This window comes from Mustela nigripes, chromosome 9 (assembly GCF_022355385.1).
Source record: "Mustela nigripes isolate SB6536 chromosome 9, MUSNIG.SB6536, whole genome shotgun sequence".
NCBI lineage: Eukaryota > Metazoa > Chordata > Mammalia > Carnivora > Mustelidae > Mustela > Mustela nigripes.
The window spans coordinates 74973324-74992466 of NC_081565.1; the positions used below are offsets into that span (position 1 = coordinate 74973324).

Below are 19143 nucleotides of genomic sequence, written 5' to 3' on the forward strand. Positions count from 1 at the left end.
CCATTAACAGCAAGAGTGACTACTAGAGGAGGCCTAGATTGTGTTTACTCTGGGACACATTGGTTCTAGGGTTCTCTGGGACAGAGAAGTCTCAGGGATGTGAGAAGGGAGCTTGGGCTAGCTGGAGACAGACATCTTAAGCAGTTGTTGAAATAATAAAAATAAAACTCCCTAGGCAGATTCCAAATTCAACAAGCAGAGGAGGACAGAGCGGGGGGGGGGGGGGGGGAATCCGCCCCGGGGGGGGGGGGGGCCGGGAGCGGGGGGGGGGGGGGGGGGGGGGGGGGGGGGGGGGGGGAATCCGCTCCTGGGGGAGACGATGCCTGTATCTGGACCTGGAAGGATGGGAGGGTCGGAAGAGACGGCAGGACGGCGCTCTCCGGGCCATGAGAAGAGAGGGGCCAGGCCCAGAGGAATCTCCATCTTCCCAACCACACCCATGCAAAATGACAGACACACCCTCACCTTTGCATTTGTCGCAGGTCGGGTGGCATCTCTCACACGTCCACGTCCGTGTGTTTTGCTCCCCATAGTAATGCTCAGGGCAGGTGCGAAGACACTCTCCCTTGGAGCGGAGCAGGAAGAAAAATGTGTCGCAAGACAGGCAGTCGGTGGGCCGCGGGCCCCCACACGTCCTGCAGCTCTTGCTGCACCGCTCACACCGCCGCGTGGAGATTTCTGCGTAATACCTGCAACCAAGCGGGCACACGGAACACTCAATACTAAGCTTTGCTCTTAACCTGGGCGTGGTAGAAACAGCCGGGTTAGTCACACAGTGTTCATTTCCGAGTTGTGTGACTTAAGACTACTTGTTAACGTTCCTCAGTGGACAGGTTACTGTAGGCACACTTCATTTTGTCATGCTTTGCGGGTGCTTTGGGGCAAGTCTTTGGGCGCTGTTTTTTCCAATACCAATTGCTCACTTCCTGTCTCTGTTCCATTTTGGTAATTCTTGCAACATTTCCAACTTTTTCATTATTACTATATTTCTTATGGTCATCCATGATCAGTGGTTGCCGAAAGCTCAGGCGACGGTTAGCCTTATTTCACAATCAAGTGTTTTTTAGTTTAGGTATGTCGATCGCTCTTTTAGACATAATGCTATTGCACACTTAATGGACTACAGTAGTGCGTAAGCCTAACTTTTACATATGTGCCCCAGGAATCTGAGAACTTCATTTGACTTGCTCTCTTGCAATATTCATGTTATTGCAGGGGTCTAGAAGTGAACTGTGGGATCTCCAAGGTGTGCCTGTAATGAGACTAATAAATCTGATGACTCAGTTTTCTTATCTTTAAATGGGGTACAACAGTATAAGTCAGTTTTCTTATCTTTAAATGGGGCACTACCGTCCCTCCCCTGCTGTTTGTATTAAATTCGGTAACACACACACACAACAACTTATCTTAGTTCTTTTGAACTATAATGATTTTTCACTACTTTTGCCTTCTCTATAACCATATGCTTCTCCACCCGAAAATTCAAGCTTCAAGTTTTGTTGAATGGAATCAGGGTAGGGAAGATGTTTTCAGTGTACCTCTGAGTGATTCTTCTGGTTTCATAATTTAAAAAAATATCTCCTATCTTTAGGGACGCATAGGTGGCTCAGTCAGCTAAGTGTCTGCCTTCGGCTCAGGTCATGATCCCAGGATCCTGGGATCGTGCCCCTCATCGGGCTCTCTGCTCAGCCGGGGGTCTGCTTCCCCTTCTCCCCTTGCTTATGCACATGCTCTCTCTCTCTCTCTCTCTCTCTCTTTGACAAATAAATAAGTAAAATCTTTTTTTAAAAATCTATCTTAAAATAGAAAATGACGTGAGTGATGCTAGTATTTACATCATAATAGATGTAACCTCTGAAAAAAATTTTTGGAGGCTAAATATAGCCATAATCACTGTTCATTAACTTTTTACTAAGTACATGGTAGTTCTCTCGGGACTTCATAGGCGTTATTTCACCTTATTGAACCTAAAAGTAAGATGCTAGAGCCCGCATTCTGGAACAAACTGCATGGGGTCAAAGCCAAGCAATTCCACTCGAGCTGTGCAACCTTGGGCAAGTCCCACACCATCTCTGTCTCAGGTCTGTAATATGGGGACAATGTTAGTAGCTAAAATTAAACAAGTTATTGTCGAGAAAATTGTTAGGATAGTGCCTGGCACATCATGAATCACACATATTTGTGATAATTATGAATCGTATGATTACATCTCAAAACAAACCTTATGATTTAGATATTATCATCTCTATTTTATGTAAGTAGAAACAGGCTCAGAGAATTCAGACAATTGGCTTAATGTCAGACTGCTCGTGAAGTGGGCTCATGTGATTTGAACCTACCTGTTCACCACTCTAACAAAGCAGGGCTAAGTAAATAAAAAAATTTCGAGAAAGATAGAAGAGAGAAAAGAAACCATTGACAAAGGTGAACTTCTAGACATCCTCCGACCCTTCTTTGTATCTCTGGACATGGGCACATTTAAGCTATTCTAGAAGCTTCAGTGGTTTGCCCTTGGCTTCTCTGACCTGAGACTCTTTGCCACCTTGGGTTCCCTAAAGTTTATTTCAGTTCCACACAAGTCGTTGGAACCTAAATCCAGGGCAAGGTAGCGCGAGTCCGCCTCTCTCTTGCCACCTGTCCCTGACCTGAGTGAGGACATTTGTATCTCTGTGGCCCAGCCTGTGGCAGATGAGGCCTTGTTTTACCTTCTGCCATCAGGTGAAGAAAATTATAGCCGAGCCTGGTGAGCCTGGGTGAGACCGGGTCAGGAAGGGAGGATGAAGAAAGCATCAGCCGGGAACGGAAGAGCCGATAAAGGCACAGAAGACGGGAAGAGAAAGCCACGCTTTTCCACACAGACAGTACAGGGACTTGGTCAGAAGCTCTGACGTCTTGTCTTGGCCCCACTGTGTATTAGTAGCCTTGTGACACTCAGCAAGTCACTTAACATCTTTGAGCCTCTATTTTCTCATCTGTAAAATGGGAAGAATGAGCCAATCTCTGAGAATTGTTGGAGACCCGGATCATAATATAAAAATTTATTCTGAGTAGAAATACTTTGTAAACTTCAAAGCAGCATATATATTCTTTACTAATATTACAAATGTTGATAGGTTGTTTCTAAGATGAAACACACCGGGGCGCCTGGGTGGCTTAACGTGCCTGCTTTCGTCTTGGGTCATAATCCCAGCATCCTGGGATCGAGCCCCATGAGGGGGGCTCCCTGCTCAGCAGGGTGTCTGCTTCTCCCTCTGCCCCTCCCTCCCACTTGTCTGTGCTCTCTCTCTCTCTCAAAAGTAATAAATACAATATTTAAAAAAAAAAAAAACCTGTTCTGAGGTTAAACACACAAAAAATCATGTGTGTGGGTAAAGGGTTCAGAGGATCATATACCTGCCTTTCCAAGGCAAAGAGATTTAATATGAGGTTGAGGCAATGTGCGTGGAACACTGATTTTGTACAAGGAACCATTTCTGTTAAATATTTCCACTTATACCTCATTAATATCCCATTCATTCCTCATTAGAGAAATTTATGGCAACTCGTGCCTCTCTTCCCAGTGGGTATCTTCACATACTTCACAACAGAACAATTATCTTCTTAATTTGATGGTCTACAACTATTTAGATGACAGGATTATACCCTTTTGTGCATAAAAATGTTTAATGACTTGATTTGAGGGAGATGGAGATTCCTTTCATTGGATCCAGATTTTTTCAGGCACTTTCTGTAATGAAGAGGAAAGGCCAAGCCAGGTGGCCCTCTCTCTGCTCTTGTCGGGTACAGCCTTTTGTTCATGGATCCGTACGGCTGGTGTTTTTGAGGGCTGAGGTGTGTGACTTTGTGCTGAGTATTGTAGTAATATGTGCAAAAATAAGAGATTTTTTTCCCCATGTTTGTAATTTTCTTGGTAAGAAATATATAGGAAGAATAAATTCTTTTTTTTTTTTTTTTAAGATTTATTTATTTGAGAGACAGAGAGAGAGAGAGCACATGCATGAGTAGGGGTGGAGGGGCAGAGGGAGAGGGAGAAGCAGGCTTCCCACTGAGCAGGGAGCCTGATGCGGGGCTCAATCCCAGGACCCCAGGATCATGACCCGAACCGAAGGCAGACGCTTAACTGACTGAGCCGCCCAGACGCCCCAGGAAGGATCAATTCTTGAAGGTCAAAATCTTTGTATTTTACATCCAAGGTGTTCTTCATCAAACATGTGTGGAATGAATGAGTGAATGGATGAGGGCAGGGCTCAGCACACAGTGCAGGCAGGAATTGCAGTAGAGCTGAAGGAGAGAAGCGTGAGGTCTCATCTGGGCAGAAGCATTGGGGAAAGTCCAAGGGGATAGCCTTTCAGTTTGGGTCTGGAAACCCTCAGTGCCTTAGGTGACTGACTGGGAAGGAAGAATTAGCAATGGGCCTGTAATCTACATCTTTCTCTGCACTGGAGATTCCTAGGGGCAGAAAAAGGAGGACTCCCGTCAAATCCTCTTTCAAATATGCTGGAATCAGACCTTCTGATAAATACACTTAAAGTTTCTCCTAGCAAAAAAATTACAGAGTTCTTATTTGTGACGTGCTTTTAGGAGGATACATCTATGTGTCTGGGTTGCTTAGGGCACCTAAACCTGTACGTTGTAGATTTATGGGGGTGTGGGAGGTTGGAGCATTGGTGGCGTGTAAGTGGGAATATTTAATTGAAATTTTTCCCTTTGTAAAACTGATGTTCTGCATACCTGGCTTAGATCTCACCTAAATCTGATCAGAACAAATCCTAATGCAGAAGCAGAAGAACCTATATTTATGGTTTCAGACTTCTCTAAGGGAAGAATGCTTTGCCTCTGCCTTTACCTTCAAATTAGTAACGAAGTGTGACCCGTGATTCTAACTTGATGATCGACCCTTCATGTTACCTCACTGGGTCACTCTGCCTCTCCCATGTCCTCGTCCATTACTATGAACTAGCTGAAATATTTTTTTTAAGATATTTATTTATTTAAGTAATCTCTGCACCCAACATGAGGCTCAAACTCATGAACCTAAGATCAGGAGTCACGTGCTGTATGGACCGAGCCAGCCAGGTGCCCCTAGCTGAAAGCCTTTAGAGATCAATAGATCTTGGGTGGACTCTCATCTTTATTTCTTCCTAGCACTGAGACGTCAACCCGGTGTTATATGACTTAGCTTCCTCATCTGCAAAATGGGTTTGCCGGTAGTGCTGCCCGGAGTAGTTTTGGGGTTCAACGAGGGAAGCATGCGTTGAGCGTCTTACCCTTCCCTGCACTGCAGCAGGCACTCCTTTTCCAGCTGGAACGAGCCTGGGTGGCAGGAGAGGCACTGTGTGCTGTGTCTCCCTTCACATGTCCTACAAGAGCTGTGGCAGGGGATACATCGGTGGCTGTCCTCATCAGCGTAGTAGCCCTCGGGACAGTCCTGCACACAGGTCGTGTCTGCCAAGGAAGGAAAAGAGTCTGTTTTGGTATCAGGTATGACACATGTCTGCAAAACCTCCTCTGTGCTCGCCATGGTTCACCATGGCGGGAGGGGAGGGTGCAGGAGGAGTGAGACAATGTCCTTGAGAGTGTCTTGCTTCTCAGGTTTCCTGGGTTAGGGAGACAGATGCTAACTCTTTCTAGGTCATCAATACATTCATCTCTTCCTTCCCTCTCTCCCACACCCCTCCACTGCTCCTTCTTCTAGCTGAGTGAACTTCGTTTCATTTTCTTTCTTGCATACGTGTGTCAGCCCAGTCACCTGGAAACCTGAGGGCATTGATTCACATCAGTGATAACCTTCCAGTATGATCTGCTGGAGGTAGTTAACCTCAGACCACACCAGATTTCAGGTGTGCAAAACCCAGGGGAAATTTTGATGAGGGGCTGCTTATCTGCATGATTGTAAAGTGTCTTTCCACACACTGCTTGTTACTCGCAATGGAAAACAGTAACTAAGCAGCAGAGACCCTGGCCAGCACTCTGAACAGGTGACCACAGCTTCACGGGTGAGGGGCAGGTGACATCCTGGATCTCCACGGGGACATGACATCACCTGTGGAGTATTCTGGCTGAGAAAGCATCATCTCCATCTAGTCATAGGAAACCTCACACAGACTCCCATAGAAGGATAGGGGCCGTATTCTTCTAAAATGTCAATATTCTAGGGATTCCTGGGTGGCTCAGTAGGTTGGGCCTCTGCCTTTAGCTCAGGGTCCTGGGATCGAGCCCTACATCGGGCTCTCTGCTCAGCAGAGAACCTGCTTCCCCCCTCTCTCTGCCTGCCTCTCTGCCTACTTGTGATCTCTGTCTGTCAAATAAATAAATAAAATCTTCAAAAAATAATAAATCATCAGTATTCTATAGAAAAAAATGTCTGTGGAAATGATTCAGATTAAAGGGGACTACAGAGACCCGGGAACCGAAAGCAATACCTGATTGGAGACAGGATCCTGTTCTCAGGGGAAATTGCCAAAATTATAAAACAGGTGATATAGTGAAGTACTGATGTTAAATTCACTTGCATCGACAGCCATACCATTGCTATGTCAAAAAGCATCCCTAGTTGAGGAAATACATATTAAAGTGTTTATGTGAAAGGAGCCACGCTCTGTATATCACATCCACAGATGGCCAGGAAGAAATTCATTATGGATGATGTAGGCACGCATGTTGAAAGAGATGAGAGCGAGCTCACAAATGATGAAGCAAACGGGGTGTCTGATTAGCAGTGGGCGTGGCGGGTGAAGGGCACATGCGTGACGTTCTTTGTACTTTTGTCTTTTCTGTAGTTTTGAGAATTTTCCAAATAGGAAGTGAAAAATTAGAAAGACACCAAACATCTACTAGGTGCCAGGTGATATGGAAGGTAGTTTCCCAGATGCAGGGGAGGAGAGAGCCCCCCTCAGAGGACACGTGACTCACTGAGAAGAAGATGGTCCCTCAGGCAGGCGTGACACTGGTCCTCGGCAGGCCCCGTGCAGCGGAAGCACTTGGCATGGCAGGGCTTGCATCCCAGAGCCTCTACGTCCCAGTACTCAGAGGGAGCGCATTCCTTGTGAGGCACACAGTCCCCGTGGTGGTTGACCAGAAGACCTTCCTGACAGGTCACACAGGTCCCGGGGGATGAGCAGGTCTGGCAGGACTTGTGACAATCTGTGGGCACAAGACCAAGGGGGAGAGGATGAGGGTGTCCCTGGAAGGCGTGTTCACACTTCTTCCTCCTTCCTTTCAGAGATTTCCAGGACTCTGGACTAGGGCATGGGGCACCACCAAGTTGGGTAGAGCCCTTGGACTCTGGATAGAGCATTCTTGTCAAATGAGAAGAAAAATGGCTGTTTCATCTCTGTAGTATCTAGAGAACCCCTTCTTGCCAAATCCAGAAATATTAGACTCAGTGTAGTTACCAGAACTGCAACAGAATAATAAGCAGTTCTGTAGGGTGTGGCCACACTCCGGTCTGTGGCCTGCTCACCCCAAAACTCTAACTGCCGTCCTCCATTAATCATCCCAGAACACCCTGCGCTTATCACGAGCAACAGTTGTTGAGATGTATCGTAATAACCTGTGGATCAAAAAAAGGCCTCTTGTATTCCACTGAGAGGACTTGGCTTATAACAGGAACTCAGTAACTTTTTGTTAGATAAAATCAAAACGGTTCATTCCTACCTCGGGGTTTTAGCCATTGCTCTTCCCTCTGCCTAGAGTATCTGTGTGGTTCTCCTCGATACATGTGTGGATTATATTTTCAATGATGTCTTCAGGCTGCCTTTGCTCTAATTTCAACTCCATCCTGCCCAACTTACTCTTCCCCTGCCCTGACTTTTCCTTTTGACTTCCTTTTTTAGGGTCTTCCATGTGCTCACAGCACATGGGAGGCCCCCAATGAGTATTTACTGAATAGAATAGACACCTAGAGCAGGACATTGAGGCTGAATGTACCAAATCACTTGGCTGGAAATGGACAGGGTTAGGAGTTGAACTGGGGAGCCTAATCAGAGCTCCTGCTATTTCTGCCCCAGTGCCTTGGGATAGGTGTGGGATTCTTAGAGGTGCCTCTGCTGTCTCATAGAGGATAATTTGGGGGATCCAAATGGATCACAAGTCCTGTGGTTCTTAGAGGAGATCCTTCTTACTTCTGGATGCTTCTCCACATCTACCTAAATCTTAAGTTTTCAGGTCAGGTCCTTTATTTCTTCTCTCTGGAAAGCCCGGTGGTGACCCTATTTCTTCTAGTACCAGCTTCCCTCAGCCTGACTTTGGACTGGTGAAAGTAGTCATTGCCTTGCAGGAAGAGCCTTCAAGTTAGTTCCCAACAGTTGAGTTGGTCTGAGGGGAGCCCAGACATCCATATATATATGAAATAGAAAATATTTATTTTTATATATAATTAATATATACTTAAATATAATTTATACTTATATTCATATTACATATTATATATAATTTAAATATAAAAATAAAATTTTATTATATTAAAATATATAAATATATTTTACTATATAATATATAAATATATAAAATATATTTTACTTTATATATAATATATAACATATAAATATATTATATATAACAAAATATATAATAACCATATTATTAAATATAACTAATATATTTATTATATAATACTTATATAAATATATATGATATATATAGGATATATATATATATGTGTGTGTGTGTATTTTTTTTTTTAAGCTCCCCAGGTAATTCTAATGGGCAACCAGGGATGGGAACCAAGGGCCTTTCTCAATGAGAAAATTAAGTCAGGTAAGTCAAGTAAATGAGGCCCACAAAGTTCTCTGTATGGCACATCACCAGTATTATTGAACACCAGAGAAAGGCCATAAACTGAGCCTCAGTTCCTGTCCAGGTACAGGCACGATGGCATGGCAGCCTTTGGCTGAGTTGCTGAACTTCTCAAGGAAACTGGCCCCAAGCTCTCTCCCACCCTGTCTTCTACCATGTTCTAGTCCATGGTCTTTCCTGGGGGGGCACGGACACTAAAGGGTGCCTTACATCAAACCCACAACGAGGTGGATCCAGATCCTAGGGCTGGAGCAGAAAGCTATCAGAAGTCGGCTCTATCCCCACGTCCTGTGACAGGGAAATCTTTCTTCTGAGTGCGTTCTAGAACATGGCTGCCCCGGGTTTCTCCTGCCCCTGGCGCTCACCCTCAAGCTCCCACTGCTGTTGGGACCACCTCTGCAGAGCTGCCTAACAGTGCCTGCTTGGTGGCGACATGGGCCAAGTTAGCCCTGGCTGCCTAGCGGGAGCCGAATCGCTGGGACTCTGGAGAGGTTAGCCCAGGGCGATTCATTTAATGGAGAATTCTAATGATAGACCATTTATTTTTCCTGCTCTGCGGCCAACCGTTGATACGTAGGGAAAACATAAGTAGGCATCAACGAGAGCAGATCCTGCCTTGAACGGGTTGGGGTTGATGCGCTGAGTGTGGCGGGTGTCCCAGGGCAGGACCTGCTGAAGCAGGTGAGGAGCCAAGGAGGGTCACCGCAGGGAGCAAACTGATGAGGGACCCAAGAGGCACCGAGAACACTCCCCCCCCCGCCCCCCAAGGCACAGCTTTCCCTATGCTGCTGTTGCCCCTTAGCAGCTTCAAGGTTTAAGAAAAATAACCAGGGGCGCCTGGGTGGCTCAGTGGGTTAAAGCCTCCACCTTCAGCTCAGGTCATGATCCTAGGGTCCTGGGATGGAGCTCCGCATCGGGCTCTTAGCTGAGCAGGGAGCCTGCTTACCCCTCTCTCTCTGCCTCCCTCTCTGCCTACTTGTGATCTCTGTCTGTCAAATAAATAAAATCTTTAAAGAAAAAAAACCAAGACACTTCCATTGTGGGTGACTTGTGAAGGCTCGTGTCTGCTGTGAAGCTTCACACGGGAGTTCTTTTTGATCAGCGGATCAGAGCCTGTGTTGGGAGGAGGGTCAGCCTGACATGTTCTCAAGAAAAGTTACCTGGTCAAAGCTGATGAATGATTCATTTAAAATTAATAATGAATTAGAGCAGATTCAAAAGTCTGCTTTCTTGAGCCGGAGGGACACGGGTGGGATGACAGCTCCGGGGCTGGAACCCCGCAGACCCCAACACGTGCTTTGTCTCAGCAGACACCCCTGTGGTGGCAGGTGCCCTGGGGATGCCTGGTCAGACTCGTGCAAGCCTTTACCTCGGCAGTCCTTGGTCTCTTTCTCATAGTAGGTTCCCACTGGACACTCATCCAAACACCGCCCATCGTAGAGAACCAGGGATGTCTCGGCACAGAGGTCACAGTCATCTGCCGAGGGGCCACTACACTCCAGACAGTCTTCGTGGCAGGGGATGCACTCGCGTGTGTCCTCGTAGAAGCCGCGGGGACAGGACTGATGACACATATCCTGGTACAGGAAGGACTCAGGCATACACTCTGCGGGGAGTAGGAAGCAGCAAGTTACCCCCCCAGGCACAGGAAAGAGGAATTCCTTCCTTCTGGAGTGGACTAGCCTGTCCAGACCCCACTGGCTCCTACTAGAGTGTTCTGTGTCCCATGTGTGTGCCCCGTGCCAAGCCTCACGTCTCTAAGCTTTGGGAGAGAAGACCATATACGGTGGCCTGGTGTTGGGTTTACAGCCCGAAATGATCTGCCCCTTAGAGGTGTAAAAAAATTGCAGTGATGGGGTAGACCAGCTATGGAAGAGCTGCTGGAGGTTTTGGTGAAAACCTGAAACGCAGGCTGTATTCAGTGCAAAAGCAGTTTAAACATTCTTGCATTAGTTACGTTTTCATTCCCTGGTAGGGTAGACCAGTGACATACACATAATTACTGAGTGGGAGGAATGCATTGTGGGTTTCTTTCATTTGTCTTCATTCTCTTATTTGGGGGGGGGGGGCAAGAAAACGCTTTGGGTCACACCAAGAGAATCCCTTCAGTGGAACAGCATCATTCCATGGGTCTTACTCTGGAGAGGAGTTTAGCCCATCTTGGAGATAATTCTCGAGAAAGAACTCCTAGCCAGAGTACTCTCCTGAGTCTGACTGTCTTCGCCTGAACGTCTCTTTCGTATCTTTTATAACAGTTGCATTTGTTTAGCTCATTTCTCTAGCTCCCTCTGTTTCCCGAATATCAGCCTCCCTATGAGATTTTGTGCTCAAAGAGGCAGGAACTACAGGTTCTTGTCTGGATTTCCAGCAGCTGAGATGACCCCTAAGTGCTCAGGACCCTTGTGTGGGAGAAATCCCACAGAAGCAGGTCTTTCGTTTGTCTTTGCTTGAAGCATCTGTAATGGCGAGGCTTTAATCTCAGCCTTGATTTCCTCAGTGATGGGCAGGGAGGTGGATCTATTTCAGTAAATGTAAGGAGACTGGTTCCCTCCATTTTGCATGGACACCTCCCCCCCCACCCCCATAGTCGGTCCCCAGGAGCGGTGGCTTGGGAGAGCCACACTCTCCCCTGGGATGCTCCCACATACCTTTGCACGTCTTCTCATGGATGCAGTCCTGACACATCTCAGGGCAAGCCTTGCACACCCCCTCCACGGCCACGTGCCTCTCGGGGCAGGCTTCCCGGCATGCTCCCTGGTGCAGGGTGAGGCTTCCTTGGCAAGAGTGGCAGTTGGTGGCATTTCCTTCACAGGTTCTGCAAGGAGTGCTGCAGGGCTTACATGTGCTGTCTGCTGCGTAGAAGCCCCTGTGGGGAAGACAGAGCACAACTGGAGATGCTTTCCAGCTGGGGAAATGAGTCATGCCTGGTGGCAGAGGGCTTGGGACTGAAGACGCTGGGAGGGTGGCTGCCACTGTGGGGCAGAACCAGGCCGTCAGATTTACGGAGGAAGGAGGTGTCAGAAGTCACATCTGGGAAGAGAAAGATGAATAGGATAGGTATTGTCCTTGTGAACGTGGTTGGTTTGAAAGCCACTTTTTTTTTTTTAAGATTTTATTTATTTATTTGACAGAGATCACAAGTAGGCAGAGAGGCAGGCAGAGAGAGAGGGGGGAAGCAGAGAGCCCAATGCGGGGCTCCATCCCAGAACCCTGGGATCACGACCCGAGCTGAAGGCAGAGGCTTTAACCCACTGAACCACCCAGGCACCCGAAAGCCACTTTTGTTAATGTGTGCATAGTTCAGCCACCTTCTGGTTTCCCTATTTTGTCTCCCAATTTTTATTTTTATTTATTTATTTTTTTTTTAGATATTTTATTTGTTTATTTGACAGAGAGAGCACAAGCAGGCAGAGAGGCAGGGAGAGAGAGAGAGGGAAGCAGGCTCCTTGCTGAACAGAGAGCCCGATGCAGGGCTTGATTCCAGGACCTGAATTTAGTTTTTGATATAAAATGTTCATTTAGAATTAAGTTAAAAAGTTACTTTTAAAAAGCTCAGAAGGTTTGTGCTCGCTTCGGCAGCACATATACTAAAAAGCTCAGAAGGTTTAATACCTATAAAATTAGAACCACTTTTGTTTTCGGCTGCTCTCAGCCAGTCTCCAGTGGCTTCTTCCAAACACACATGTAGAATGTTTGAACACAGTGTCAAACATATTTACAGCACAAACATATCCTACAAATATACAGGAAGATATATTTCTATGACTGACTTTCTTCCAGGTGGAGTCTGGTGTCTGTATATATTGGACCTCCTGGTGATTACATTATCATGCCATAGATTAATACTGACTGGTGAACACAGGACATATGAAAACCTCAAACTTTTCAAATAGATTTGGAAGATGAGGAAAATATAGACAGTTCCTTGGAAGAAAATAGCTGGAGGAAAGAGCTGGAACGTGCAGAAGCAGGAAAATCACAAACCAGTGTAGAGGATATGGACTTCGATGTCCTAGGTATCTATTACAGTTGTTTTCTACAGTTTTCATTCTGTTTTGTCAACTGTTGCCATAATAGTGCAAAACACCCCCAAACACATCACCCGTGTGTCTGTGGGAGGGCAGATCTAGGCTGACCTTGTGCTCAAAGAGGCATATGTCATTGTAGGGGAAGCACATCTGCTTCTCAGTACGTGTACTACTCAGGCATGTACTCTGGGGGACAGAGGCTGTGCCCCGAGGTACACCCTAAATTCTGGTCTTCCTGTCCCTTTATCTTCCCTGGCACAGGGATCTCCTGGGGCACATTCTTTTCTTAGCTATGACAGAGAACAAGAGGGCAAGTTCATCCAAGCAAACAGGTTGTAAAGCTCTGCTTCCCTTCCGCTAACAACCCGTTGGCTAAAGCAAATGAACTTGCCCGAAGTCAAGATCAAGGCAGTCCATTCAATGTCTGTGGAAGTTGCTGCAGAGTGACAAGTAGAGGCCATAGGTCCATGGAAGGGTGAAGAATTGTAGCAAATAACTCATCTACTAGAGTCCTTTTTGAATCAGTGCCCATGAGGCATCCTATACGGTCTCTTTACCTGACGTTTTAATGAACTCATTCACATCTGTTTCCTCATTCCTTCAGCCCTTCTTGTATTTATTCAGGAAACAAAAATGTACTGAGTGTATCAGGAAGAAATAGGACGGGGGTGAATCAAGTTTATCTATCTTATGTAGTTTTACAGAAGAAAAATCGAAGAAGCAGTTCAGTAGAAGAGAGGGAACCAAATTGTATCCAGATGAAAGCTAATACCAGACTCCCTTATACAGTAGGATCTTAGCTTTCTGGGACCACATGGAGAACCTTCAGTTGATTATAACTAAGCTTCTACTGTCAATTCTTACATCTAGCAGATGCGAACTATTTATCTGCAGAACAGAATTGAATACGCTTGACTTCTCCACTAGCCTGGAGGCTTCTTGAGTACCCTGACTGGTGTTTGCACCTACAGGATCTGCCTCAGTAGCGGATCCAGAAACTAATGATCTACTTCTATCATAGGTCTTGTAACTCTAGCGTCAAGTTCCTTTAAACAGTGGGAAATTTCTAATTCGTCCAAATAGATTCTGTTGGTCACTCCCCCAGACTCCTTCCTCGCCTCCCTCTTTCCAGTCCTCCGGGCTGTCAGTGTTTGATTTTATTTGGGTGTTCGGGGTGATCTTGTGTAGCCGAAACTGATCCTTCTATTTCCATCCTTCTGGTCAGAGATCATTTTTGGAGCGTGGAAGGGATGCATTCTGGCTAATGAGATGTGAAGGGAAGTCGGTTTTCTTTCCTTTGGAAAAGAGATGGAGGCGGGGAAACGTGCCCTTTTCTGTCTCTGGTTGTTGCTGTGTAGGGTGGTGAGGTTTGGACACGGGGCAGACAGCGTGGCTCAGGGGCTCAGGGGATGGCAAGCTGAAGAAGATACAAGAACAAAATGGAAAGATTGTGGGTCTTTAACAAAGTGTTGGTCGCTGAGGTAACCAGTGCTGGATTTTAAGCTTTTTGGTTCATGCAATGAAAAACCCCACACTGTCTCAGTCATTCTACTTAGAATTTATGTTGCTCGTCACCAGAAGTTCCCAGATGCAGTTTTCCAGGTGCCGTTTCCACTTCCTTTTTACATCCTGGAGGTGGAACCATTGAGGGGGAGAGAAAAGGAATTATGAACCAACCAAAGGATTGAGGAAACCATGAGGAATCCATAAATAATTTAGCAGGTCTGATTCTGTATTTATTATTTATACCTCACACCTCACCTACTGCAAATGTTTAAGAAGAGATTCCTGTATTTGCAGCCCTAACTTTGGTCATGGAAGAAAGACAACTCCTTGATCACAGCCACAAGGTGGAAGAAATGCGTATTTTCACAAAAGTCAAAAACACATACATATCACAGTCCTGAGGGAGAAGTGTGCACGCTTTGGCTGCTATGGCCAATAGTGATGTCATCCAGAGTCCCAGGGGGACACGTCCCTAGGCTCTGTCACCGGGGATGGGGAGGCGTTCCTGGTCCAAGAAGGAATTGCCCTCTAAATGCCGTAGGGGAATGAACCAGAGCCGGACGAGAAAGGCAGAGGGACACTTACTCAGGGCACCTGGTGTAGCACCTGCCTTTGTGGAGGACGAGAGGAAAGTCTGGTGATGTCTGGCACTTTCTGCAGAGATCGGCTCCAGAGCAGGAGACACAGTCCTCTGTACAGTTCTCGCAGCTTCCACTCCTCACCGAGGGCCACGTGCCTTCGGGACAGGAGGAGACACAGGCCTGGGCCAGCAGATATGTGCCTAGAAACCCAGGGAAGGAGGCAGAGTGGACAGAAGGTCATCCTGTGTCTGGTCCAAGGGCATTTGTGTCTGCACAAAGGACGGATGACCCACAGCAGCCCAAACTCCTTTTTGGAGCCTCTGCAAAGACCCAAGGATGCTCACTATTTATTTCTGACAATTGCAAGTACTTACTAGTGATTTTTGGTCTCCCACATTCAGTTTGATCGCCAGAAAGGAAATCAACAACAGAAGTTTTGCCTGTTTCTTTCTTTCTGTTTTTAGCATTTATTTGAGAGAGAGAGCGCGCACAATGGGGGTGGGGAGGAGCAGAGGGAGAGGGAGAGGCAGGCTCCCTGCTGAGCAGGGACCCCGATGTGGGACTCGATCCCAGGACCCCAGATCATGACCTGAGTTGAAGACAGATACTTATCTGACTGAGCCACCCAGGTGCCCTCTTGCCCTGTTTCTTTTACTCTCCTACTGATACTGGTGCAGATCTCGAGGGGGCTTCCTTCTGTCCAGTTGGTCTGTTAACACCTTTGTCCACATGTAAGGCACATGTGCAGCCCTCTAGAGTCTATTTTTCTGCTTCTGGAAGCCTCTCCTGCTAGGCCGCTAACCCAGTGGCAACTCTTCCATCCAGCACCACCTGGCATGGACGGTCTGTCTACTTATTTTTAATTGAAAAAAATCAGATATCATCATTATTGAAGAAAACTTTTGTAAAAATCACCCTTCATTCCCAAATCCCAAGAAAATTCCTTCAGTTTTTGGTTGTAAACATTTATATTTCATAGGAGTAGAGTCAGGGCACACCTGAAATTTTAAAGTTTGCATCCCATTTCACGATGAACACTGCGCCTTCCAACACCAAGACCACGTTCATGGTCACTTTTAATTCTTAAATTCTCACTATTAATGAACCATGTTCATAAAATATCCCCCGAATTCAGGGGAGTTGCTATTTCTGATGTTTTGTGATTACAGACGATGAAGCAGTGCATCTGTTGACCTGTTGTTGTTTTTTTGGATGGGGCCCCTGGGTGGCTCAGTCAGTTGGGCGTCTGTCTCCGGCCCAGGTCATGATCCCAGGGTCCTGGGATTGAGCCCCGCATCAGGCTCCTTGCTCAGCGGGGGGCCCGTTTATCCCTCTCCATCTGCCCCTCCCCCCTGCTCTTGCTTATGCTCTCTCATGCTCTCACAAACCTTAAAAAAAAAAAAGTCGTTCTTGGGTTTTTTTCTCCCCTAAATTCAGAAATGAAGAAGGAAAGAAGAAGTAGGGTACTTACCCCCCCCCCCCCGGACTCTCTACCCTCAGTTCTCTTGTTTTGGCTAATGTACTTTCAAGAGTAATGGAACCTCTAGAAATGTCAGATACCCAGAGACCCAGCAAATTCAGTGGCCAGATCAACAGATAACTTCATCATGCCTTTGGATAAGAACACTGATGTTTTTCTTCTCTCTCTCTCTCATTTGGTCCTTTGAAAGCTAGTTGTGTGTGTGTGTGTGTGTGTTTAAGATTTTATTTTTAAGTAATCTTTATATGCAACATGAGACTCAAAACCACGAGATCAAGGGTCTCTTGTTCTACCAACTGAACCCTCCGTGTGCCCCTGAATACCAGTGTTTTTAGAGGTAACTGTCTGGGTCCTGGCATTTTCCCAGAGGAGCCATTGTGATAGGAACAGTGAGAACTGGATCAAGTCCTGCAAAGCTTTTACATAAAGATGTAACATGAGTGACAGTGAAGTGTCTGGGCCATGGCCACCTCCTGTCATATTCCACACTGACCTTTTGGACATGAAGTGCACAGCATCGCAGACTCATTGCAGGTTTTACAAGAAGGATGACAAGGCTGGTGTCCTCTCAAAATGTCTGTGTAGGGACAGAAACCGGAAGTCAGTGTTACAGCATTGGAAAGGTCTCATGGGTCATCTCGTCTTCCTGCCCAGAATAGAATCCCTTCAGTTTTGCATTGGCTAAACTCTGGTGCCCACTCATCACCCGTGCGGTGGACTTTGTGCACTTATTCATGTATTTCATTCTTTTTTTTCTCTTCCTTCCAATTGATCATTAAGACGTGGTTTGCAAACTTCCAGTGACAGGATAGCCTTAAATGCAGTGGGGTTGTTTAATCTAACAGGTGTTCCTTCTTTCACATATTAAAAATCTGTGGGAGTGTGTGCTTATGGGTATGCGTCATGAAAGAATTTTTTAGTTAAAGGTCATCACTTCTTTCCCCAAGATTCTTAGATGACCATTTCTCTTCACTCCAAGATGATAACAGAATTCATTGTGTCTTTGTGGAGTAACTTTTTCTTTTTTTCTTTTCCTCCCTTCCTTCCCTCCTCTCTTTCCTTTTTTTTTTTTTTTTTTGTTCTTTGGAACTAGGTTTCAAAATCCGTCAATGTTTGGGTTTCTGTGTTCTTCAGAGTGACCACTGTGGAATGCAAACCTAAATTGATCTCCTCTCAAATCATCGTTAAACATTCACCTAATGGAGCCACCTGCGAGTTTTCTGGTTGGTCGGGTGGGAAGCAGGCCACCCCCGCTCAATAGCCATCCACCTGGGAAACATTGGAGGTGTTTCTCTCTCCCTTTCCCCCCAAGAGCACTCCTTCGATGGCCAGGCTTTTCCCAAGAGTTAGCAAGTCCGCGGGACAATTTCAGAGACCTACAGAACAGCCTTGTTGACATCACTCAATGAGGACATGAGATCTTGACCAAACCTCAGGAGCTGCTTGGGAATCAGCACGAGTCTCACGGGGGAAAATTAGAAAAAAAAGATCTAGCTCAGGATGTGGGACAGGAATGATCTGGACCCCCAGTCGATGGTTGGCATCTTATGACTGCCCCCCACCCCCCGCTTCTGGCTCCTTCCAGCCCTTCCGAGAGTCGGTCTGACAAAGTGGATCCTGTAGGCACACCTGCCTTCAGAGCCCAGCTGTGCCACTTCTGGGAGAGTAACCATGGATACGGGAATTAAACTCAGAGAGTCCTATTTTCCACGTCTCTAGCATGAGAGCCAATGATCGTTCCCTTATAGAACTGTCGTGGGACGAAATGAAACTGTGTATAACGCACATACACAGCGGCTCAGTAAATGCTAGACCTTCTGCTTCCTTCCTCCCCGTTTCCTCCTTGGGTACATACCCCCCCATTTCCCAAGCTTCCGCTTTAGTTCTCTCTCTTCTTCCCCTGTTCCATACCTGGAGTGGCCCTGGGAGGCAGTGCTTGGTTTCTCTGAAGGTGCCATGGTGAATAAGCTGCTGAGATTAGCTACTGAGGAAACTAGATCCCCAGGTAGGGAGGTAGACAGATTGGCATGGAGGTAGATACACATGTATAGACATAAAGGATCATCCTACCACGCTAAGTGGCAGTTCTCTTCCTAGTCTGGGAGGAGAAACATGCCTTGGTTTTCCAGGAGACTGACTCACTGCTGTACTCTACCTGGCAGAACTGTTAAGAGCTCAGTTAGCCTTGGGCAGAGCAGAGCCCAGCGCAGGATTCCCGCAAAAGACAACAGGAGGCTCCACAAGACCAACTGTCTCCCTGAAGGCCTTTTTCACCTGACAGCCTCACTTAACCCAAAAGAGAAGGTGGCAGAGTGAGCAACGTGTCCCTTGCCAACATCAGTCCTCGCTAATCCCCAGGGAGATGCAGATCAAAACTGCTGCGTGAGAGCATCTCACACCCGTCAGCCGGGCAAGGCTGGAGAAGACATAGCCAGCGTCGGTGAGGACGTGGAGGAAAGGGGACGCTTGTGCACCGCTGGTGGGGCTGGAAGTGGGGAGAGCCACTGTGGCAAACAGTGCGGAGGGTCCTCAGAAGATGAGAAATGGAGCTACCCCACGATCCAGCCATTCCACGCTGTGTATGTAACTGAAGGAAATGGAATCACTGTTTTGAAGAGACACCTGTTCTCCCATGTTCATTGCAGCCTTGCTTACAAGAGCTGAGACACAGAAACCACTGAAGTGTCCATAGTTGGGTGAATGGATCAAGAAGATGTGCTGTATGTGTATAAAGGAGCACCACTTGGCCATA

The 19143-nt window shown here is 46.6% G+C and overlaps 1 protein-coding gene across 2 annotated transcripts in view; it reads right to left on the bottom strand.

The window, feature by feature from the left end:
• Window positions 1–19143, bottom strand: part of PCSK5 (proprotein convertase subtilisin/kexin type 5) — a 447741-nt gene that overhangs the window by 18982 nt on the left and 409616 nt on the right. For both annotated transcript variants that reach the window (XM_059411831.1, XM_059411830.1), the window contains 7 exons: window positions 16885–16968; window positions 14916–15111; window positions 11445–11662; window positions 10166–10402; window positions 6913–7143; window positions 5268–5445; window positions 466–689 (listed from right to left, as the gene is read on the bottom strand). In XM_059411831.1, the coding sequence (XP_059267814.1) occupies window positions 466–689; window positions 5268–5445; window positions 6913–7143; window positions 10166–10402; window positions 11445–11662; window positions 14916–15111; window positions 16885–16968 (1368 nt within the window). The remainder of the gene's footprint in view (window positions 1–465; window positions 690–5267; window positions 5446–6912; window positions 7144–10165; window positions 10403–11444; window positions 11663–14915; window positions 15112–16884; window positions 16969–19143) is intronic.